General features: G+C 32.6%; 1 protein-coding gene across 1 annotated transcript in view; it reads left to right on the plus strand.

Annotated features, from left to right (window-relative positions):
• Nucleotides 1-25,612, plus strand: part of LOC124535378 (cadherin-89D) — a 50,169-nt gene that overhangs the window by 19,535 nt on the left and 5,022 nt on the right. Inside the window, exons 3-15 of the mRNA XM_047111587.1 lie at nucleotides 5,751-5,850; nucleotides 15,524-15,710; nucleotides 20,335-20,443; nucleotides 21,119-21,321; nucleotides 22,191-22,319; nucleotides 22,568-22,760; nucleotides 22,878-23,036; nucleotides 23,161-23,294; nucleotides 23,388-23,991; nucleotides 24,123-24,281; nucleotides 24,361-24,541; nucleotides 24,612-24,772; nucleotides 24,860-25,605. Coding sequence (XP_046967543.1) covers nucleotides 5,751-5,850; nucleotides 15,524-15,710; nucleotides 20,335-20,443; nucleotides 21,119-21,321; nucleotides 22,191-22,319; nucleotides 22,568-22,760; nucleotides 22,878-23,036; nucleotides 23,161-23,294; nucleotides 23,388-23,991; nucleotides 24,123-24,281; nucleotides 24,361-24,541; nucleotides 24,612-24,772; nucleotides 24,860-25,605 — 3,065 coding nt within the window. The remainder of the gene's footprint in view (nucleotides 1-5,750; nucleotides 5,851-15,523; nucleotides 15,711-20,334; nucleotides 20,444-21,118; nucleotides 21,322-22,190; nucleotides 22,320-22,567; nucleotides 22,761-22,877; nucleotides 23,037-23,160; nucleotides 23,295-23,387; nucleotides 23,992-24,122; nucleotides 24,282-24,360; nucleotides 24,542-24,611; nucleotides 24,773-24,859; nucleotides 25,606-25,612) is intronic.

The following is a 25,612-nucleotide window of genomic DNA, read 5'->3' on the forward strand; positions in this document are numbered from 1 at the left end:
TTTATTAAAAAGTAAGTAAGTAGAGGTCAAGTACGCACGTCGTTCACTCGAACACCGTTATGACTTGATTCATTCGACAAGACTCATCGTCCACGGATAAACAAATGCTATTTACAGATAATAGAACCTGTGGTAAAATCAATAAAACTCTTTATTTAAAGATTTAATGTCATGTAAAAGAGTCGAATTAAGTGAAAAACTATAACCAGACTAGAAAGTAAATACTCCTGAGAATATAAACAAAATATCACCCATTCAGTTTATAACGAAAAAGATATTATTTATAATTAAATTGATCGCAAGTATTGTAAAATTTTACATTATTTTAAAAAAAAGCAAATTTTAAAGATATTAGTTTCATTTAAATATAAAAAAAGAACTAAGTTATGATTGCCATATTTGATTTAATACTTACTGCTTGAGTTGGCTGCTTTAAACTCACGCTACTTGACGCTATCTCCAATTAAATACTGGACGATAAGCCTCACTAGCAGTTTAAGTGATGATAGTGTTTGCCGTTCCGATAAAATGGGAAACTGAGAAGATATCGAAGCACCTTTATTATTGGTTATTACAGATTTAGAAATTGATGCCCTTTCAGTGATGTCTGAAGGCAACGTGAGAGCTCTAGAATTATGTTACAGAAAGGCATCAATATAAACAGCTTTTGTTTTCTAAAAATGGGTACAATGAAAAATATAGTTAGTAGGAAAAGCTTGAAAATTTAGACCTTTAAATTTGACTACTACTTGGTACTACTTGGTGTTGTAAGTAATATTAAACGTGTTTAAGATTCCCAAAGCGACACCAAACTTGGGAGCTAACTTGTCTTCTGCTATACCCCTAATTGCGGTTCAAACCAGAATACAATAATACTCAGTATTGCTGTTTTACTAAATATATGAATCTTTACTATTATACAAAAATTTTAAAATTTGCTTGATTGTATTTTTAAACACATCGCTTACTAGATTATATTAAATCTAATATTTAGAAATATTCTAAAATATTTATAACGATGCTATGGCCATTAAGTGCAGAGCTGTAATATCTAATACTAGAGATAATTATGAAGAGTACATAGTTTAAAACAAAAATATGTTTGTTCAAATCGTTCCACAGAGAAGAGGGCTTTTCCTCACTGTTGAAATTCGAGCTGTGCATAAGTGAGCGAGCTGAGTCGATTACAGTGCGCAATATTAAATAATACATTTAGTAACACTGCATGAGTGAAAGAAAATAATCGAGATTTACAGTTTTTTAAACAACTAGCTCGACTAAAAGCGAATGCTCAAAAGTAAATCTAAGATTATTATATGACAGTTCTCTGGGCGTCAATTAGTTAAGCAGTTCAGTAAAATAATGTTCTTGTTTTAACATAGTTATATTAGAGGCGAGTGCTGTCGATGGAGGACCCTAAAGTAACAATGAGCGGTCAACACTTTGTTTCTCACCTTGTAACTATGTATGATATCAAAAGTATGAAATTATACCCTTAATTTTCACACGGCGGGGTATTCTTAGTTATTCTCTCTTGCTTATATTCTCGTGAAATTACAGTGAAAAATCACGATTCTATCTCGTCGTATTAAATTATAGAGGCTTTCTTTTTTTTATAAACATGACTCTCAACTCACAACTTTGTTATTGGAAACTGTTTCCGATTTGCTTAAAGCGCATTATATATTGTTGCAAAGTTCCAGTCGCTAGGATATCTTAATCGATGTTCGTAAGCTCAAAACCAGGCAAGAAAAACTGAATGTTCATGTGCTTAATTTGTTTGTATTATACATCTCGTAGTCGATGGAAACCTGCGTGTGTCTAATTTTCATTAAATTAAGCCACATATGTTTCCACCAAAGCTCGTTAGAGCAGCGTGTTGAAATAAGTCCCAAAAAAAATTCTCAAAGAGAGATGCAGTGGCAATGGAATATTTACAGGCTGACAAATTTTTAGAGTATTTTTTCACTATTTTGGGCTAGTTAAGTCGTCACCGTGGCGCGAACGCCTAATCATCATGTCAGTGACACCGAGCTACTATTTAGTAATAAAATCTTAATATTCTTGGGATAATCGTGTTGGGATCAGTAATATACACACTCCATGAAATATATACCAAACACAAATAAGAAATCTTCAATGAATCTCGCTATTACAAAGATATTTTTTTCTATCTTTTCTATACCTACCAATCATAAAATTACATTATAAAGCTATCACCCAATCAACTTCAAATAAGATAAGCGATAAACGTTTCAAATGCTTGTGTTTTAGGCATCTTAATTTATGGGAAAAAATACATCGTTCCGATTGAAAGGTACCGATGGGGAATCTTTATTATGTAACAACAGTCATTGTTGTTGTGATCAGATAAATATTGCGTATTGTTTGAGGAAATTTGCATGAAGGTCAATGCGTTATCTCCTCACATTATCTGATTGATTTTAACATCGACGATGAGTAAATACGCGAATGTTTGTTGATGTACGTTCAAAACAACAATAGTTATATCAACAATGATTGTCTTGTCTGACAAAAACAACAATAAATGTCATCACTAATAACAATAATAATGTACGTCAATACAAGTCAGTCATAGAAAAACAAATAAAACAGTAGATGTTGCAAGAAGTGATCCTATACAAAAAGAAACAATGATTTCAAGCATTCTTAAAGAATAGTTTGGGTTCAAGTGTTAAGAGATACAAAGATGAGTACGTCAGTACATAATATGCATATGCAAAGCTAAACCCAAAGAATTTTGTGAAGAGAACATAAGGTCGGTCCATGATTCGGAACTAATTGGTACATTATATATTAACTTGCCCTAAACCACGTTTGTGAATAAAACCAGAAAACAAAATTCGTAAGACAGAGTGAACGACCAACCATATTTACTCAGCCTAAGTTATTTTTTGTATAAAAATTACAGAGGTGCCTTATTGCCGTGACGAACAGCGTTGGTCCGTTAACTCGCTTGCATATTTATTGAGTTAAAAAAGTAAAAAAGTTACATCAATTCGCTGCGGAATGTTAAATAATTTTTGTCCATCGAATCAGTGATCATCAGAGCCTAAAGTTCCTTATTGAGTTCACAATTTTCAAATTACGAACAGCCGTAACTAATGCTCTTGCAAGATGTTCGAAGTTTCCCATAGATTTGTATTACTCAATATGAAATTCAAAACAGCTTAGCTTCTTGTCATCGTAATATGGTATTGTGCGATGTGTAATTTGCTTGGACTTTCGCTGTGAATATAATTTCAAATATTTCGAAATATCCTGTTCTAAATTTAAATTCTTATTTCGGTACCAAGTTGCTTAGTCAAAATTCAAATAAATATGTCCAGTACAAATCTAATTTCGACTGCAAAAAATTTTAAAAAGAACAATTGATACATTTGTTCGTCTATTAATTATCTATGTTGTTATCTAAATAACAATGATTGTTATATAAAAATAACCTAACATACACAATGATATAAACTGAGAAATAGATTATAGATTATCGTTTTTATCTGAAAATAATTTAAAATGTACCATTCTTGTATTGTGTATATAAATTACAAAAAAAGACTTATTACTTATACAGTTGTCGATTTTAATCTGCATACCAGCTTTAATGATGTAATATATATTAAATAAATATATATCGATATGCTTAATAAACGGACTAGGAAATGAAGGGTGCACTGCTGCTACAAATAATCACTCCTCATGTCATCAACGTACCATCAATCTTGGAAACTAAACTAAGAGTGCCTGTTATTACACTGACTCACTCATAGTTGGAACCAGAACACAACAATACTAAGTGATGTTGCTTGAGGGTACAATATATGATTAATCTGTGGTCCCTATACAAACGGTTATGCTCACCAAATTCTTTCCACCCAGTAATTTTTTAAATTTCTCATTATATTTATACTTATTTTATTTATTACTGAACTTAATTCTACAACAATGCCACAATTGTTAACAAAAAACACTATTACATTTTACGGCGAATCTTCAAGATATCTCTGCGGTTAAAAATTTCACGGTCCATAAGCGTCGACAAATATTTGATTGAAAGTAAAAAGAGCTGATCAGTGGAGCGAGTCGTGAACCGTAATTCACCAATGAGATGACTATTATGAAACCATTTCTTTCCTATAATTTGTTGAGCAATTGGTTTTTAAGAAATATATTTAATTAAACGTGTGAACCTGAATGTTGACAAAAACTCTTACCTCGGTGGACACTCTCAAAGATATTAAACCAAATTAATTACTAAAAACAACAACTAATAATTCTAGAAACAATCGGTCATCTCCAGGTCATTATAAATACAAGTATTTGTCTAGGAATTTTAGCACCAAACATCGGTTCCACGCTGATTTTTTTTTTGTTTTTGTAAAGTAAAACAATTAAACCAATTAACGACAGTAATGTAAAATCCTACTTAGATTCTCCTCAAGTAGGAGACGCTTCTTTCCGAATCGGTTGTAGATTTTTGAGAATCGAAACGACAGTGGAATACTTCTATATTATATGAAGATTTTCACATTGACTTTGACGATTCGAACTGCACAAAAATATAATATTTAAGCTTAAAAATGTAAACGTGTACCGTCTATTCATTCATAGTTCGATAGGACAATCCTAACACAATCAAGGGAAGAAGACATATCAGTACAAGACTACTAGTATTATGTGTATTTGAAGTTATATTGTCAACCTCAACCTAATTTTGGGCTGCTGCAGGATTCATTTTTTGAGGAGCTGAGATAGCCCAGTGGTTAGAACGCGTGCATCTTAACCGATGATTGAGGGTTCAAAACCAGGCGAGCACCGCTGATTCATGTGCTTAATTTGTCTTTATAATTCATCTCGTGCTCAGCGGTGAAGGAAAACATCGTGAGGAAACCTGCATGTGACAAATTTCATAGGAATTCTGCCACATGTGTATTCTACCAACCCGCATAGGAACGGCGTGGTGGAATATGTTCCAAACCTTCTCCTCAAAGGGAGAGGAGGCCTTTAGCCCAGCAGTGGGAATTTACAGGCTGTTGTTGTTGTTGTTGTTGCAGGATTTTTCAAAGAGTCAATGGGAACTTCTATTCATCACTTGAATTTATTTACAGCAAAGATTCCAGTCTTTGCTGTAAATAAATCCAAGTGATACAATAAAAATGATCGCTAAATTGCTCGCAACACACAACTTTGAGACGAACTTTCTCAATCCAATGGTACCAGAGATTTCCCAACAGAATGTATGTTATCAATGAACGGTACACTTTCAATTCGTTTCCCATGCATGGATTGCGGCAATTTATCAGACATTTTTTATATGTACAGAATTATATTGATTCAGACACGTTGTAGGACAATTAGATTCAAGCAACCATTGTAACTCTGTATGGAGTAAGAATCTGTGAAAATGTGGTACATTTCTGAGACAGAAACTTTTAGTAACGATTATAACCTGAAGTTTTAGTATATTTATAAGAAATTAATTTTGAATTGTCGTGTTACAGGATGAAATTAAATGTAATACTTCCCAGTATGGTGTCAAAAAGTACCGGCCACACATCTAAAAGAAAAGCATCAGCTTTTTTTGGCCATTAATAATAATATTTTTTCATAAGTATGCTATGAAGATCATTAGTATACGCATAATTATGAACAACAGTTACATTGAGTCAAGATATATTTATATTTTTTTATATTATTGACTTAAACTAAAACGAAAATATTTTTTGTCACAGGTTGCAATTTTTACCCAGCGGGCGAGTACCTTAAGTTTGTGAGGATACCAGAAAACCTCAGCGTCGGAGAAGAAGTCTTACAAGTTGAAGTACATCCGAGGTAAGAATATTATACTAAAGACTTATTAGTTCACTTGATTCAAACATGAATACTTTTGCCATTACATAATAGTAAAATTATTTCTTAAACGTAGGTATATATCTATGTATGTTTAAAAATAATATTTTAGGTCTTTGTCAAAAGTTATAATTTATAGTTATAAAAAATATGACGAATTTACTTGAATAATAAGTTCTCAATTTCATCAGACTGCTCATGCCATTTGAATTAGTCCGATATGGATTTCCTGTGACACAGTATCACAACCTCTAAATATGGATCTGCTGTTTATCAAGGCATATTTTATTATGAAACATGTGTAAAATAATATGTAGATAGAAACTATTTTGACTTCAAATATGTTGCTATCTCTTTTTCTTTTTAAAGGTTAAAAAGCATAAAAAACATTAAATTACGTAAGTTGTATTACTGTTTCGAGATTCAAGTCTTCCCTAGTATCCTCGACAGCACACGTACACTCACAAATAGACACACACACACACACACACACACACACACACACACACACACACACACACACACACACACACACACACACACACACACACACACACACACACACATACACACACGATGGAGAAAAATACGATGGCTTACTTTTCGTGCATTTAACGACTTTACATGTTTTTATTTTTTTCAAAACAAAATTGTTTCGTCAGACCTTATCTAGGATCAAGTCGTTACCTCGTGTGACCTAAATGTAAACCACGATCATGTGAACGAGGACACAGTTCGTCTATCACGAGGTTCGTTTATTTCAAGACTATTTTGAAACCCTGTTATTGTATGCTGATTATATGATAATACCATGTTCAGGTAGAAACTATTACATGTTTAGGACATATCCATATCTTTCAATATTTAGTAAAAAATAGATACTTCTGCAACATGACTTGAATAAACATGACGCCTTTATTAAATTTGTGACCAATTTTTTGATTCAATTAGTAATTAGTTACTCGTCTCAGCTTCTTACGTGAAGAATAAAGATCTACGTAAACTCCACTCCACTATGGCGTATTCTAAACTTGAGGTAGATTTTTGAGAATCAAAATGCAAGGGTAATGATAACTTCTATATTGAAATACAATTTTGATTTTACAGCACTTATGTCTATGGGTGTTGGTGCCACTTACCAACAGGTAGCCCATTTACCAAACCACAGTTGATGATGTGACAGACTATTTACTAGGTCCAGATTTAAATCTTTACAGTGTGGTCAGGTTGTCTGACTCAATATTGTACCTCTGTATTTACTAAACAGTCGTTTACACACTTATTAAGTAAAATAAACGTGAACGCTGAACCGGTTATAGTTTGATAACATATCTCGATAACACGTTACGCATTAGACGAGTAACGCAAATATTGCGCGATGTTCGCGCCCTAGTTCACATGTTAATTCGCGTTACACAATCGCGTCAACTTGATTGATTCCCTAGACATTCAGGTTCTAGGGTTGGACCCTACTCGACATCAATTGTATTATTTTCAATCGATTAATTACCACTAAAATATCTTCAAAGAATTAGGGGATAGCCTGCCGTCTGTGAACTTTATGCTTTGTTAATGTCAGTTATCAATATGTCGACGTTCTTTGTGGTCGAGGTATGTGTACACTAGTTTTCATGGATACGCCAATCCAAGGTCCCAGAGTCGATATGGAAAATGTTCATTAGATTTCTATGTTGTCTTGGGTGTGGGGTCTGTGGTACCGTCGTTATTTCAGATTTTATAAAGCACAAATGCCATAGATATTTACATTGGGGTTAGATTAATGTATGTGATGTTGTCCAATCATATCATTATTTAACTTCCAATTGACATGACATATTTTCTCCTTATTTTTTTTTAATATGAAACTAATTACCAAGCATGATGATGATGGTATCCCGCTTTTGCTCACCGTCAACACCAGAAACACAGAACATATAATACACCACAAGAGTAGTAATAATATAAATGCTTCTCGATCAATCCTTTAGTTTGATGATGGCCATCACCCAAGACCAGTGACTACAGACAGACCCAAAAATTTCTTGACATAAAAAATAAAATATCGTTTAATAGTCTAGACCTGGGTTTTGACTTTCAATACCACCAGTTATTGAAATATTAGCGATTTACGACGATGTAAAGTTTATTTGAAGAGAGTATATTTGATTTGATTTGCTTTAACTTCATTGGACTACGTTGTTTATGGTTGCGTGCGTCTACCAAAATAATAAATGATATATTAATACTGATATTATAAATGCGAAAGTAGCTCGGTTTGTCTATCTGTCTACTACTATATCATGACCAAACTGCTGAACTGACATTGATGAACTTTGTTATAAAGCAATCTTGAATTCTATGTAAGGCCATATATTTTTATTTTTATGCCTAACTGCGGATGACTAATCCTTATAATGTGAGTGAAGCCGCGAGCAATAACATGTATTTAATAAGTTGTGTTTTTTATCTCATGCTTTATTTGGAAACAGGAAAGTGATTGTCACCCGAATATTACATGCCTGTTTGCGTAAACTATATCCTTATATAGTTTGCACAAATACTGATATTTGGATATTGCATGTCACCACAACGGAAATATAATGTTGAGACAAAGTGTTCCTGGACCAGCTTAGCTAAAAAGAAATTGTCAGTTTTCTTTATCATTAAATCTATATTAATATTATAAGTTAATTTGAAAGTTACTAACAGACAGAAATCGGTCGGTCGCTCTTTCACGACCAAACCGCTGTACCGAAATTAGTGAAATTTGGTATGGAGCAAACTTGAACTACAATAAAGGACATAGGTGTTGGGTATGTTTTTAATATGACAGAGGTCAATGAACTTTCAGTTCTGATTAAATTTTTCGCGAGACGCTGTGTTTCAATCTTCACCTCGAAATTATCAATACATAATAATAGGCTACTTTTTTTGCATGACAACCAACACCCGATGCGAGCGAAGCCGCGGGCAACTAATACTATCACATAAATCAAACTAGCTTTGCGTGTCTTATGAATTAAAATTTGTCCGTAATACTATGAGTAAGAACGTGCTGTAATATAATTATCTAATTCATGATTTGGAACGAATGTTTGCTGCAGTGCCACGATCTCCTATCTATAATAATCTATCATGGTAATATTATTCAATCTTAACCCACTTCCGGAAACAAATGATTTGGATATTTGCATAAAACAAATGTAATATATGTTTTTTAGTTAAATAAATTTTAGTTAACTATTTTTTTTAATGCAATAATTAAGTAGATTTAAAATAGTATACAGTTAAATAAGAGTTATGCAACCAATTACTAATAATAATTAATAGAATAGTTTTAGAATAATGTTAATGTTTTTCATGTAGTAATTTTTTTCGTTCGTATTGTTTTATTAATAGCTAATTAAAATAATAACGAAGCGAAATGAATGGTCTAGACTAGAATACGTTACAAAAACAAAACGTATATTTGTTAGTAAGACTCATAAATTTTGTTAAAATACTTTTTAAAAGAACACCGAACAAAACGATAGCTGTCTAATTTTCCTCTTACAGACATAATGACATACTTATTGCTTAATACGGTGAGAGTAAAAGTGTTATTATATTCGTATGTTACATAGTTTCGGGTCCGTGTAGTCTGGCGTTTTTTAACCGCCGACTAAAATATTTTTTTAATATCTACTGATCATTGAACTATAAATTATAATGTCACTTAAGGCCATATTAATAAAACGTAGTATCTCAATAACGCTTATTTTTCTTTTTTTTATAGTAAAGGTTGGCGGACGAGCATATGGGCCACCTGTTGTTAAGTGGTCACCATCACCCATAGACAATTACGCGGTAAGGAATATTAACTATTCCTTACATCGTCAAATACACTTGCTCACTCATCCTTCAAACCGGAACACGACAATACTAAGTACTGTTGTTTGGCGGTAGAATAACTGATGAGTGGGTGGTACCTACCCAGACGGGCTTGCACAAAGCCCCACCACCGAGTAATTCTTTTATTCCTCTTCCTTTAATGGTGTGTAACTAATACTATCGTTCGATCGTTTTTGTTTTCAATTATATTAAATATAAAAAAATCTAAATACATTTTTCATAATGGTATTTATTATTTTAATTATACGACATTCGTTTATTTTCAGTAGATAGCGGTTAAGCCTAAACCGCACTGTGGTGCCAGTTTGTATAAATTAACAGCTTAACGTTCTACTAAGGCTAAGGCCTTTTTAAAATTATAAAATAACATTTTTAATTTACTATCAAAATCGTATCAAAGTCAAATCTATAGTAATATTATAAATGTGAATGTAACTATGTCTGTATGTCAACCTCGTCATCTCTACCTCTTCACGATCAAACCATTGAACCGAATTGGAAGAAATTTGGGATGAAGCAAATTTGTACTGCAAGGAAGGCCATAGGATACTTCTTTGCCGAACATCTGATAACCAACCATATAACAACAACAACAGCGACGACAGTGTGTAATAAAATATTAATAAATGCGGCGTTAAAAACGTCCGTCTGTAAATTACAGTAAAGTTTGACATTTAAACAAGTACTGTATAGAATATGACTTGACATTTCAAACATTCAGTAATTGCGACAATTGACAACAGCTCGCAAAAAGCTATTTAAAAACCCACTTGTTTCTTACATTGTAATTCATTTATTACATTAATTTATATATAAACAAATGTAATATTACAACTATGTTATTAAGGATATAAGATTGCTCAATGTTGTTGACAAAAGTGTATACTTAGGAATACAACAAAGAAACAAATAAAGAGGAATCTTGATTTAAATTTAGTAAATTGTTGTGATTTAACTAATATTAAGAGCTGAGATGGCACAGTGGTTAGAACTGATGATTGCGGGTTCAAACCCAGGCAAGCACCACTATGTATATATATGTGCTTAATTTATGTTTATAATTCATCTCGTGCTCGGCGGTGAAGGAAAACATCAACAGCATGTGTCTAATTTCAAAGAAATTCTGCCACATGTGCATTACACCAACCCGAATTGGAACAGCGTGGTGGAATATGTTCTAAACCCTCTCCTTAATAGAAGAGGAGGCCTTATCCCAGCAGTGGAATATTTACAGGCTGTTACTTTACTTTACTTTACTAAACAAATATTAAACATTAAAGAGCAGAAAAACGTTACTGGCTAGAAAGTGATATTGCTGTAAAATAAAAAACTACTCCACTAATAAATACATGATTATTGAAAGAGCATTGAAGAAGTGTTGTTATGTAAAAGAACTGAAATGGACGAGGGAGCTTGGCGTACGTGACACTCAAATGCCTCATAGTCCAGTTATTATATACATTTGGAAATGCAAATGAATCATTTGCATTTCTCTTGGTCTGACTGACATAATAACTAAGACTACTTTACTTGTATGCGTTTAACAAGTGGCCAAATATTGACCAATATGTTTTGACGCCTTCTTAGTTTTACCCATCAATATTATTATTAAACAATATTAATGAATCAAAGATTAAATAAATTAATATTGGATAACATCACATACTTTACACTGATCCCAATGTGAGTAGCTAAAGCTATGTTATGAAAGATCAGAAGTAACGACAGCACAACGGATACCTAACCCAAGATATAGAAAACTAATGAACCTTTTCTATATCGAAACCCCGTGAATCGAACCAGGATATCGGAGTGGCGTGCCCATGAAAGCCGGTGTACACACTGCTCTACCATGGAGGGTCAAGATTGACAAACAATATCTATAACTAGCTTTATTTTGGAGTAACAATAAATTAATACGTTTGATATTTAATTGATGATATAACTATGACTTAATTGGTCACGTCCGTGCGTAATAAATGTATTATTGGATTATTATTATTTTTTAATTATTATTTTATCAAATAACAACGACTCATTTTTTTACTAACTATAAAAACTTATTTCATAGGTTAGTATTTAAATTATTATTTCTATGCCACTTGAAATGGCACAGCAATGGTTAACATAATATACACAATCCAGTCTATTAAAGATCATACCTAAGATTCTGTTGGTGCTACCCCGTAGTCTTTGTACAAAATGGCCACATTATATTATATTAATTAAGAAATTTTCATCTATACATGGAAGGTATAATGAGGTAAATCAAAATAGTTACGTAGATTGCATTTTAATTTATATGATATATATAAATTAATTAAGATTTTGTTGTAGTGTATAATATAGAAAAGTTTCTAAGTGTAGTCTGATTTGGAACGAATCGTAAACGGATCGTTGTGTTAGGAGAATAAAAAACGTCTAAACGGTGACTTTTACGTTTCAATTCGATTACTACAAATTGACTTTTTATAAGTAGAGTTGTCTTCATCTAATAGGCAAAGCAAAATGTCTTAGAAGGAAAATTAGTTAAATACTTATCTATAATTGCATTGTAATTAATTTAAAAAAACATCGCACACTATCAAGCCTTTGACCCACACACACACACACACATACATACATACGTAAGGACAATTCATGTCATGTCAATGCTTAAAATCAGTTTAATACTAAGATTCTATTGACACTTGTGGTAGGTTGAGCCTTCTTCCTGTTTCGCGAAACAATGTTACATACATTTTTGTTTACGGACCAATTTCTACCAATGAGCGATCACTTATAAATATAAACAGGTATATAATTACTATAACAGTTGCGAATGGACGTATCATGTCACAGTTTTACTTTACTGTTATTGATTGAAATTATTAAACGCCGAGATGCTTCATAGAAAGTGGGTTTATGGGATTGTTATAACCAGGGCTGTCAACTTACGAGAAAAATTGTAACGCAGTTTTGATAGATATTTTAAAGATAAAATTTTAACAAAAAGAAAAACCGACTTCAAACAAAACACTATTTTAAAACAAATAAAAATGCACTAAAAAATAATAAAAATAATTGCATATTTTTTAGAGTCCTCCGACCCACCGACTCCAAATATAACAATAATTATAACTACATTATATAATCGTAAATCCACTTTTAAGTAGTCTAATATTTTTCATTTCATTTTACCTAGGAGGACTCTAAAAAATATGCAAAATATGCAATTATTTTTATTATTTTTTAGTGCATTTTTATTTGTTTTAAAATAGTGTTTTGTTTGAAGTCGGTTTTTCTTTTTGTTAAAATTTTATTTATTTTTTGATTTTAAGTGAAACTGATGTTGACTAACTAATTTTTGTTAATATGGATAGATTAGGCGTTTCGTTTATATGAGTCAGAAACTACTTCGAGGACAATTTCAAAGGAAACTTGCGAATAAAGCAAAAATAGACTTTCGAAAATGCGGATTTAATACGTCATGCGGCGTAAACTACAAGGATCCCTCGAAAGAGCTGTAATCGACCTCAGCAAAAAAACTTTGAAAAAGACCAACTATATTTCGTACATCATATGACATCACATCACATACACAAAAATTGATTAAAGATAGTAAGAAATTCTGCCCCATATCGCACCCTAACTGTGAGCCGTATTGGAGTTCCATCACTACATAGTATAAAACAAAGTCGCTTTCTCTGTCCCTATATCTTTAAATCTATGCGACGGATTTTGATGCGATTTTTTTAAAAGATAGTGTGATTCAAGAGGAATGTTTGTGTATATAATACATGAACAATATAGTAAAGAAACACTGATAATTTTAGAAGTTTGCGATGTGATGTCGTAAATAAACAAATTCTGTAGTATATTTAGTATCAGTATTGCACCCGTGCGAAGTCGGGGTGGGTAGCTAGTTGATTATAATATTCGACAATGATAATTACATAAACATAACCACGTTACGGAAGGTGACTCAAATATCCAAATAACCTATAAATAAAAGATTCTATAGAATATCGCTAACGTGCTCCTCAGAATTGTTCCGCTCCCTTCCGTTCCGCTACTTTGTCATGGATCCTGTGCTCAGAACCTTACCAAACTTTCATCAAATTACCCTTGAAGTATATATTTTATAATAAAAAAAGAATTATCAAAATAGGTTAACGTGATTTTCAGTTATTCACCTATTTGTCGCGCATATACATAATGCAAATTTAAGACTTATGTCGTTTTCATACGGATACCATCATCAGAAAAAAAATTAAAAAAAATGGGACCCCACGGGAAGCACTACCTTTCAAACAAAAAAAAATTATCAAAATCGGTCCACCCAGTAAAAAGTTATGAGGTAACAAACATAAAAAAAAAAAATAAATAAAAAATACAGACGAATTGATAACCTCATCCTTTTTGAAGTCGGTTGAAAATAATATACTCTATGATCGCGTTTACGAATTAATTTAATAAAATTTAATTTTAATTATTTAATTGTACATAAATAATTAAATTTAAAACATTTAATTATTTAAAAGAACAGGAAATTCGAAAATACAATGTACAAATAATAATCTTTAAATGAACTCCAACTACTAGAAAATACGAATTGCAATATAATAATGTAATCAAATAAAAAAGAACAAATATTAATTGAAATGTGTATATAATATAAACTAAAATAAACAAACATAATTCAAGTGATTAACATTAATTAAATTAACAAATCATTATAAAATAAGAGTCTCAAAAGAATTAAAAAAGGTCTGTAATATACAATGTTTTTTCAGACTTGTGAATGTGGCGACATATAGATTTATCTGAGGTGAATCGATGTGCTTTCAAATAATATGAAATCTTTAAAAACGTTTTATATTCTAAATTATTGTAACATATCATTACATAGGAAAAAACAAAGTCGTTTATCGCTGTCTGTCCCCATGTATGCTTAGATCTTTAAAATTACGAAACGGATTTTCATCATGTTTTTTTATACATATAGAGTGATTAAAGAGGATGGTTTTTATATATATTGCATGGACAATATATTAAAGGACCACTGATACTTTTAGACTACTAAGCTACTATTGTGATGTCGTTAATGAATATATTTTCTGCGCTTATTTTACACACTATTTATAGTCTAATGATTAAAAAAAGTTTTAAGATATTTTAGCATTATTTGCGCCGTGCGAAGCCGGGTCGAGACGCTGGTATATGTACATAATCTAGTGTCAAAAATTTAGAACATTACAGTAAAGTTGACTTCCACTGCCATCTAGTTGAGTTATTCGAAACGTAACAATCTAACCTAACCTTCTGTGTACGTTCACAAACCACCTTAAAAGTTCGCAGAAATGCCTATAGATGTCACTGTAGAATTTTGGTAGTGAAAGAATATAATTATTATTACTGTTTATACTTCAGGTATGATAATAGTGATGGATGAGAGGTAAAAAAAAAAACAAAATATACTTTGTTCATGTAGGCTTTTATGAGCACTTTTGAATAGACATTTAACAATTATATTAAGTGAAGCTACCAACGGTTCGGAAAGTAGATACTACCGAGAATAACTGGCAAGAAACAACAGTCATGTTAGTTAATAACATTTATAAATGAATGTCATATATCCTGCTTGGAAATTAAATATTGAATTTGATTGTAGAAATGGGCACCTCGCCCTGAGAAGGCTTCGAAAGTATTCGAAGTATTCGAAAGATATAAAGAATAACTAGAAAAATTAACCTGCTATTAATGACATCACTATTAATTTCAGGAAAAACCTGGTACTCCAGTCCGTGGACAGAGAAGAGGACGCTAACCTGTTCACCTACAGAGACATCAACAGGACCCACGTCTCGGTTGTGCTGGCTCAGAGCGTGGACTCATTAGTGGACAATGACTCTCCTCAGAACGTCGTCAAGTTCAGGCTCGGCTGCGACTTCGATACTGGAGATGATCTGGTATGCTATATAATCTATAATACCTTTTTTATTTCCTTAAGTATTTTTTTGATTATTTTCATATATTTTCAGGGTGCTACTGTTATATGTATTTAAGAAATATATATTTGTATAATACAATAAAGAAATATAATAGTAACAGCCTGCAAATTTGGGCTAAGGCTTCCTCTCCGAAGGTTAGGAACATATTCGACCACACTGATCGAATGTTGGTTGGTGGGTTCACATGTGGCAGAATTTTGTTGTCTTTAGAAACACACAGGTTTCCTCACGATGTTTTCATCTCCGAGCTCGAGATGAATTATAAACACAAATAAAGCACATGAAAAGTCACAGGTGCCTTCCTTTTGATTAAGACATACGTGCTCTAACCACTGAGCTAAATCGGATCCATTTTTATCGATAAACCTTAATAGATGTAACGAGCAAGGCACATCCTCTTTTATAAAACTATACCAGGTATTCTATCAAATACCTTCACATAAGTACTAACAACAACAAAAGATTTAAGTAGTGGCTCAACTCGCTACTAGCATTTCGAGTTACGGATATATTATTCCAAACTTCTAACTAAAAAACTGGGAACTATTTGATAAAAACATCCAAAAGTATATTTTTCACCCGATTTAAAGCCGAAACTTTGGTATTGACAGCCTCTATGCCACGAGGCAGTTATACAGATATTAATATGAAAAACTGTCGAACCGGTGATGATTTCGTTATAAAAGTAATAATATTGATAGAATTTTGTTGGTTCAAGAATTTCAACTCCACATCAGATTACGTATAATCTTGTGTTCAGCGGAAAATGATATTCTTGAATGTGAGATAAATTCCGCCTACATTAAACGGTAGCGCGGTGAATAAACTCTGATTCTTTTTATCCTTGAACTATATTTTTAAAATAAATTCTATTGAACGTACTACATTATCTAGAATATCTTACTTTTAGATAGGAAAATTAAAATTACAAAGCTTTGGTAATCATTAATTGTATTTGACTACCAACTTAATTTAGCACAATAACATTCGAATCTTGAATTTTGTTTTCAGAATCATCTGTCCATGTCATTCCATTTCTGGACTTAGGTTTTCTCTTGTCACTTCTCTGAGTTCGATCTTCATCTCTCTTTCTCCAATCTGGAGCCTTAATTTTACTTCATGTTGTAGTCAATCAGTCAGTTATTAATTAGTAATTAAGGATATTTAATTATTTCTATATATTTAATTTGGTTTCGTTTAATTGATTACTGTTCTCCAAGAGTGTTTTGTACATGTAAACACTCATATAGTTTATGCAAAAAACGTTTTTATTTATAAAATACATAATCGTAAAAATAACATGTAGGAAACAATGAATATCTATAAATATTATGAACCCAATAAGGTTTACGTTTACTTTTACAACTTGAGGCGTAAAAAGTATAAAAACGCCTTTTAGATGAAGTTCACTGAACCTTGGGACAGGAACCCCGCGGATGGCGTGCGAGGAATTAAATGTTATGGATTAGTCACACAGCGTGCGTTGAGCGTACTATCGGAATGTGACGTCATACCTCTACTACTAATGGTATCTTTTTATTCGAAAGTAGTAGTAAAAGTAACCGTCCGTAATGACTTGCGATTATGGGTGATTACTTTGGGTAAAGATCTCCACTTCTGAGACAAATACTTAGAAATGAACCGTATAGTTGCATAATATGTAATTTTATCAAATAAAATAAATAAATTCTGGTAGAAATTTAAATGACTCTTTACAAAATATAAATAAAGTTATGAATATTGAACATCAACATCGAAGACTAATGAAGATTTTCTACATCGACTCGTCTGGAAATCGAATCCGAGACATCGGAGTGGCCGGCGTACGCACTACTCGACCACTGAGATCGTTAATATAAGTTGAATGCGATATTAAATGTAACATTTATCTTCGAGGCTCATCCAGTACAAAAGTATAGCTGTCAACAGACTCACTCAGCGTATGTTTACGTAAATACTTTGCTTATTTGCATAATTGCTCTTAAAACAGCCGTTATGACTTAGGAAACAATGTGTCGAAGTAACTAATTCAATTATGATTGAGTGACGGGATAGTTTGAGTGAGTTAAATTCAGAAAAATATAATAATTCAATGAAAGTATGATAAAAATAGATTCAAAACATTTTTTGAAGAAATTGATTAGTTGTTTAACGTCTTATATTATAGGATTTACCGCACGTTGTTCGCGTAAATGTTTGTGCGTAAAATTTAAGAAAGTTTGTAATACACTTCATGCTACAACCCTACTGACATCTCATCTGCTCTTGGGATGAAGTTCTTTGAGCTTATTTATGTTTTTGAGTTGATTTTACAACATCGATCCAATGTGAGTTTGAGGCGTTACAATCTGGCAGGATTCCTCTCGATGTTATTTGATTCGATTTTTAATATTATTATGATTTAAAAATTATCTAAAACTTGTGACTTGTCTGGATATTAAGATCGCAATCTTCGACTAAGATTTACTGATAACTCGACTCGCTTTTGGTATGTTTAATTAAAAGTTTATTAAGTAGACTTGAAATAATGCAGTAATATATTAAACCATAGATATTTTTAAGAATTTATTAAACACACGAAAGTTCACAAAAAAAATCAGAGAAATGGTGTTAGGTTAAGCCAATTTTAAATAAATGTTTTTCGAACGGAATTCTTAAATGAAAAAAAAAACTGAAGTGAAAAATAGATTCCATTGACTAAGCAGATGTCACACTGTTGTATGAAAAACAAGTAGAAAATCTTATTCAAATCTAAACTGCTGATAAAACAGACATTATATCCGGTTGAAGAAACTGTAGGAAAATGGAAAATGTCCTTTTAACCACAAACTCAAATGATAAATCACTGAGGTATTTTTAGAAGGGACGGAACAGTTTACTTCACCAAGATCTGACATCGAGATTTATTGTGCGAACTAAAATGTATCAGATTTCATAATTAAATGCGTTTTAAGAAAAACTGAAAATATGTATCATAGTAATATATATAGAGAAAGCAAAAGAATATTAGGCTCTAAATATAAAATAGGAGGGGACATAAATACTCCATTTCCAGGAGATCGGGATGGAGTATCTATTAAAACCAACACAAACGTCGAGAATATACAGATGTGATGTACTATATGATATTTGTTTTTAATGCGTATTATTGCAGAAACGTATTTCAAAAATGATTATGAAAATTAAAAACTTTAGTCATTAATTCTGTGTACATAAGTGTTTTAGTATGGACTCCAACATACCATATTATATCTAACAAGATATAATTTCTGGAAAAGTATGTTAACTTTTAAGTTTTCCCAAAAATTTCATTCAGCTACACGCTGTGCCAGCCAAGGACATATAGATCTTAATTTCAATTAATTTATTCGTAGGCCAATGACGTGTATCCCATGCCACTCATGATATAAATTGCATGATCTCCAGGGTGTAATACCAAAAAGGTTTCAATTTTAATCTGACTATCTTTATAAATATCAATGATCCCGATCATTACTTATCTTTTTTTTATGAAACCGTCGAAGGACGATAAAACAAAATACGATACAAAAGGGATACAATGAAATTATTTTTCAAACGAGGCATTGGAAAGTCTCAAGGGATATTGAAAACCTTCACCCAGTTTAAGAAATTCTCATAATTTTGTCCCGCTATCAAGAATTTCAATCTCAAGCATGAACTTCTGACCGCAAATTCATAACAATACGGGAGGCAACATTGAACTGCTAAGAGTTTTTGCGCTCGTTCGACGAAGAAAACTTTCTTAAGATATTTTAATATCGGCCATTTCCTCTTTTTAATTTGTACAGCTCACTTTTAAATTGTTATACTTTTTATTTATTGTTTAGTCCAAAAAGCGTTAATAGCACAACGGACACCGACGATAAAGAAGGCGTAAGTTTGATTACGATCTTCTGGGTTCTTTTTAATTGTATTTATAAGTTGGTGGATGATGATCACCACCTCTCATAGACAATAGCGATGTAAAAATTACTTGGTGGTAGGGCATTGTGCAAGCCCGTCTGGGTAGGTACCACCCACTCATCAGTTATTCTACCGCCTAATAACAGTACTCAGTATTGTTGTGTTCCGGTTTGAAGGGTGAGCGAGCCAGTATAACTACTGGCACAGTGGAAATAACAGGCACAGTGGATGTAATGATTAGTTAATAATATTTACTGCGTCATTGTCTATGGGTGATGGTGACCACTTACCATCAGGTGGCCCATATGCTCGCCTTAACCATTCCTTGCTATATGTTAAGATGTTATATCACTTTTATGCCTGTTATACTGGCTCGTTCACCTTTCAAATCAGAACAGAACAATACTGAGTATACTATTTGGGTGATGAATCCCTACCACCAATTAATTGGCGTCCCTAATGTTGGCAAAAAATATCTCGATGCAAGAAGTAATTAGTATTTCCTCGAAATAATATTATGAAACGTAAGGCAATAAATCCATTAAAGTTATTTAAACTTAATGTATGAATTACCAATGTGACTAATACTCTAATAATGGTCTATTAATTGTGAAGTTTTCTTTAAATATTTTGAACCAAAATGTACTCTTTTTTCCAGATATCCGCATATTTGTCGGTGACAGTGTACATAGAAGACATAAATGACAACGTACCTAAGTTTCTGGATACGCCGTACCGAGTTACGGTGGACGAACTTACACCACCAGGTAAGTCAAGAAAAGAGGCGTTAATACAAATATAATCTATGAAAATAATTATTGCTAAGTTGTATAGACTTATTTCTGATTTCTGACTAGTAATCGCCCGTCATTGTCATGTGTCAGGCTAAAAAGTAGGCTGTGTCCTCTTTTGGAGTTCCAATTGGCTTACAACAACAACAACAACAACAACTTGTAAATTCTTACTGCTGAGCTAATGGCCTTCTCTCTCTTTAAGGAGAAGGTTTGAAACATATTCCACCACGCTGTTCCAATGCGGGTTCGTGGAATACACATGTGGCAGAATTTCTATGAAAATTATCACATGCAGGTTTAATCACGATGTTTTCCTTCACCGCTAAGCACGAGATGAATTATAAAGACAAACTAAGCACATGAATCAGCGGTGCTTGCCTGGGTTTGAACCCGCAATCATCGGTTAAGATGCACGCGTTCTAACCACTGGGCTATCTCTGCTCCTTTTGGCTTCATACCATCAAATTATATCATTAAATTCAGTTCAGCTGCTTAGTCGTAAAAGTAACAGACAGACAGAATTACTTTCACATTTATAATATCAATATAGATCAAACCAAACAAAACACTAATTACTTCCTGAAAATATTGGTATAATCTAAGTAAGATCTAAACAGGCATGACGTTAAATTATATTCTCTTTCGCAGGTTTAACGATCTTCAAAGGTATCCGTGCCTTTGACCGTGATAAACCCAACACGCCCAACTCCGACGTCCAATACACCATTACATCTGGCGATGATAATGGTCGATTTGTACTGGAAAGTTCTCACAAACCATATCTCATATTAAATAAACCATTGGATTTTGATACCGGAGATAAAGAGTTTGTTCTTGCTATAACCGCCTCGGTAATTATTTTTATTTATTTATAATGCAAAACTGTATACATATCATTACAGGACAGTAACAGTACAGTAATAGTGACAGCCTGTGAATTTCCCACTGCTGGGCTAAGACCTCTTCTCCAACCAAGGGGAGGGGTTGGAACATATTCCATCACGCTGTTCCAATGCGGGTTGGTGGAATGCACATGTGGCAGAATTTCGATGAAATTAGACACATGCAGGTTTCCTCACAATGTTTTCCTTCACCGCTGAGCAAGAGGTGAATTATAAACACCTAGTGGTGCTTGCCTGGGAACTTGAACCTGAAATCATCGGTTAATATTCACGCGTTCTAACCACCGGGTCATCTCAGCTCTTTACAGGACGTTGTCCCAATTACGTATAACAGTACGTTAAACAATAACATTTATAATATGACTATTTATGTTGTATAGGATATATTCCAAGTAGCCATTATTGTAACCTCACACAGGCTGCAACAAAACAAATCTACCCTTTCTGCTAATCTTGTATTGTGTTCTTGGGTATTTTATTAGTTAGCATAGCGATAATTGGCAGTCAAAATTATTACAGAGAGATTGAATTTCTTTTCGAAGTTATTATTTGTCTAAAATTTTGTTCAAAAAAGATTTATTAGGTCCTTATCTTAAGAAATAATGACGAAGAGCCTCATTGTTTAGAAGCAAACAATATAACGTTCTACGTAATTTTTTGTTTCCTTAATAATTTATTAATCATTTTTATCTATTATTTTGATGTTATTTTTAAAACATTTTTTGTAAAAATATTCTCTTGTATCTGAAATAATGTTTGTTATTGAAAGTCGTCCAACAAAAACTAATTGTTTAATAAATACTTAAAATGGTTTCCAGGATCGCGGTTCACCCCCTCGCAGCTCCAACGCCACTGTTCACATCGTGGTACAGGATAATGATGATCTTCCTCCAAAATTTACTTTTGACGTCTACAGGACTAAAATTCCTGAATTTTATCCAATTCTCGTAAGTAACATCAATATATATAATGTAATACAAAAAGTACAATAGTCTATTTGAAGATAAAGAGCGAATCCTAATCTCGATAATTTTTGGGATCTGATTTCGCGCAATTAAATGACCAATTAATTACTGGAGCCTATTAAAAATATTTTGCAGTTCACTTATTATTTTTGTGAATATATTTTCCGCAATTCGATGCGGAGTTTTCTTGTTGTTTTTTTTTTTTCAACTTCATTTTTAAATGTTACCAGGGCAAAAGGATTCACAAGGAACTTGTGTTCACACACCCAATCCGAGCGTTCGACCAGGACGCAGGAGTCGCGGCGCCTGTTCGTTATGAGTTGGTCTCTGGGAATGAACGCCGATTGTTTTTACTCAGCGCACTCAATGGTAGCTTATTTCTGGAGAAAGAGGTAGACTTGGATGCTGAGACAGCGTTACCTGGTAAAAACTATACGAATGTTATCTATTTAATATGAATGTATTTAATGATTTCTTAAGGTTAAGGATTAGAAGGATTTATTAAAGTAAAATAATTAGACTTTTAATTATTCTTTTAAGGTAACACCTTCGTATTACAAATTCAAGCATCTCAAGTGGATAATCCTCTGAAAGTGGCGCAAGCTAGAGTTGAAATTGAGATAATGGATCTGAATGATAATCTTCCAGATTTTGAGGTGGATTTCTACAATATCAGTATTGTTGAGAATTTGCCAAATGGTAATATTTAAAGTGTTTTTGTTCAAATATCTTCTATTAAAGTCTATTTTTTATTCTTATTCTACTTTTTTGATTTTTCACTAATATGTATAAGTATTTAAAAATTATTTTGTTATTTAAATAGGTTTCAGTGTTTTGCAAGTGATGGCAACTGACAAAGATCAAGGGGATAACGGAGAATTTACATATCAATTAAATGACCCAAAGGGCGCCTTTTCAATAGACCCACGGACTGGCTGGCTTACTGTTAGAAATCAAGTTAGTTAAGTTACTGTACTAGGTGTATAATAATATACTGATAATTTATAAGTTATACATAGCTTTCACATATCTATGATACTTTTATTACAGACTGAATTGGACCGCGAACAACATTCCTCATTAAGAATGAAAGTTTACGCAAAAGAAAAAAATCCTAGTGTGGTTGGAACTATTTTAGACAAGCAAAGACTACCAAAATGGCATCGATCATCTCCCACTTCTAGAACACCTTCAAAAGACAAAACAACCTACGTTTTCCCAGACAAAACTGGATCCAGTAGTGAGAACGTAGAGTACTTTGAAGAATCACGTCAATTAATGTCGTTCGTTACTGTTGAAGTAACATTATTAGATGCAAACGATAATAATCCCGTATTTATACCGAGCAATTTGTATGAGTTCACAGTTAAATATGATGCAATTGTTGGTACTGAAATTGGTAAAGTCAAAGCGGTGGATCCAGACTTAGGAAGAAACGGAATGGTTCTGTATGATTTACAGAGGACGAGCAACTTAACTATTACCTCTCCTTTTCAAGTGGATGCTGAAACTGGAATGATAGTTTTAGTTGAATCACCAATATTAGAAGGAAGACATGCTTTGTTTATAGAAGCATCTGACCGTCCAGCTAATCCCAGTGAACGACGATATTCATTGGCTGTAGTGACAATCGATGTTATCGGAGATCATAAAGGTGACATTTTAGTAAAACTTGCATTGTTATTGGATATTTATTTCTAACTCTAAGTTTACCAATATTTTTTTGTTTGTTTGAAAATAAATAGACAATTATTATCAGTATTTAATAAATTATACATTGTATAGGTTCAAAAGCAGACAAACCAGACTTTATAGGATCTCCGTATGAATTTTGGGTTGGGTCTAACGTTGGTATTGGAACCAGTGTCGGACAAATCAAAGTAAATGATGCCATGAAAAAAAGCGATGTCACATACGATTTATTGCATGGATATGAAGAAGGAGGTTGGTTTAACACTTTTTTTTGTATTTTTAAAGTAGGCGTTTACATAAACTGAAATATAAAATACGTCTTTTTTTATAGTGCCATTTGCAGTTGAAGAGAGATCGGGGGTGATCACTGTTATAAATGAGCTCTCTAAGTTTGATAGACCCTTGTTTGATTTCGAAGCTGTCGCAATACAGGAAAAGCTCAATATCACGATATCAACAAATGCCACAGTTCATGTGGTTGATGTTAACGACGAGAGAGGTGTCTTTTTGAAGTAAATATATTTTATTTTAGATGACTAAGTAAACCCTTAGATTCTCATTAACAATATTTTATATTTTCAGGGGAACGCATTCACCGTTTGTATTTCATGTCAAAGAAAATGTAGCTGGAGCGATAATTGGTCATATTTTCCCTGTAAATTCAAGTTCCTTTTCAAATAATAGTGGAAATATTAATTTCATTATTGCAAATCAACTAGATGTCGCAGATGAAATTGCCATTGGTAAATTACAGTTTATAACAATTATGTTATACATAAATATTTACAAGTTTTTTTCAAGTTTATTCGAATAAAATGATTATTTTTTAGGCCCAGATGGAACTATTTATGCACAAAAGTCCTTGGATAGAGAAAGAAGAGATGTTTATAGAATGACAGTCATTGCTGAATTCAACAAAGGCGTAATATCCGGGGCCGGATTGTATCAAATTATAATAAATGTTGATGATGAAAATGATAACCCACCTATCTTTGATATGTCAGTTTATGAAGGTTTTATCACAGAAAATTCCAAAACTGGAACAGAAGTAAAAATGAGTAGTAGAATACAGGCTAAAGATTCTGATATAGGCCAAAACGCGGTCTTTATGTATACCCTATTTGGTGATGGACATGATTTATTCAATGTGGATGAAGAAACAGGAATTGTAACATACGTTGGAAGTAAATTGGATCGAGAAGAAAAAAGTGTTTACTTATTAAAAATTGTTGCTAGAGATAAGGGCAGTTTGAAGTCAGAAGCAAAGTTAACCATTAACATTTTAGATGAAAATGACAATAAGCCTAAATTTAACAAAATTATAATTCCATTCGGAGAGCCAGTAGACTTATTAGAAGTTGACGAACAAACTTCGTTAAAAATATATAAAGAAAAAATTAATAATATTACTGGGGGTGTATCTAAATTGGAAGCCAAACCCAAAAATAAATTCCCTGTAACTGAAAATGCTCCATTATTTTTAGTACCTGAAAATATTGCGGTAGGGACAACTATATTAAAGTTAAATGCTATTGATATGGATAGCGGGGTAAATGGACAACTACGGCATGAATTCGTATCAG

Source organism: Vanessa cardui, chromosome 14 (genome assembly GCF_905220365.1).
Source record: "Vanessa cardui chromosome 14, ilVanCard2.1, whole genome shotgun sequence".
Classification (NCBI taxonomy): Eukaryota; Metazoa; Arthropoda; class Insecta; order Lepidoptera; family Nymphalidae; genus Vanessa; species Vanessa cardui.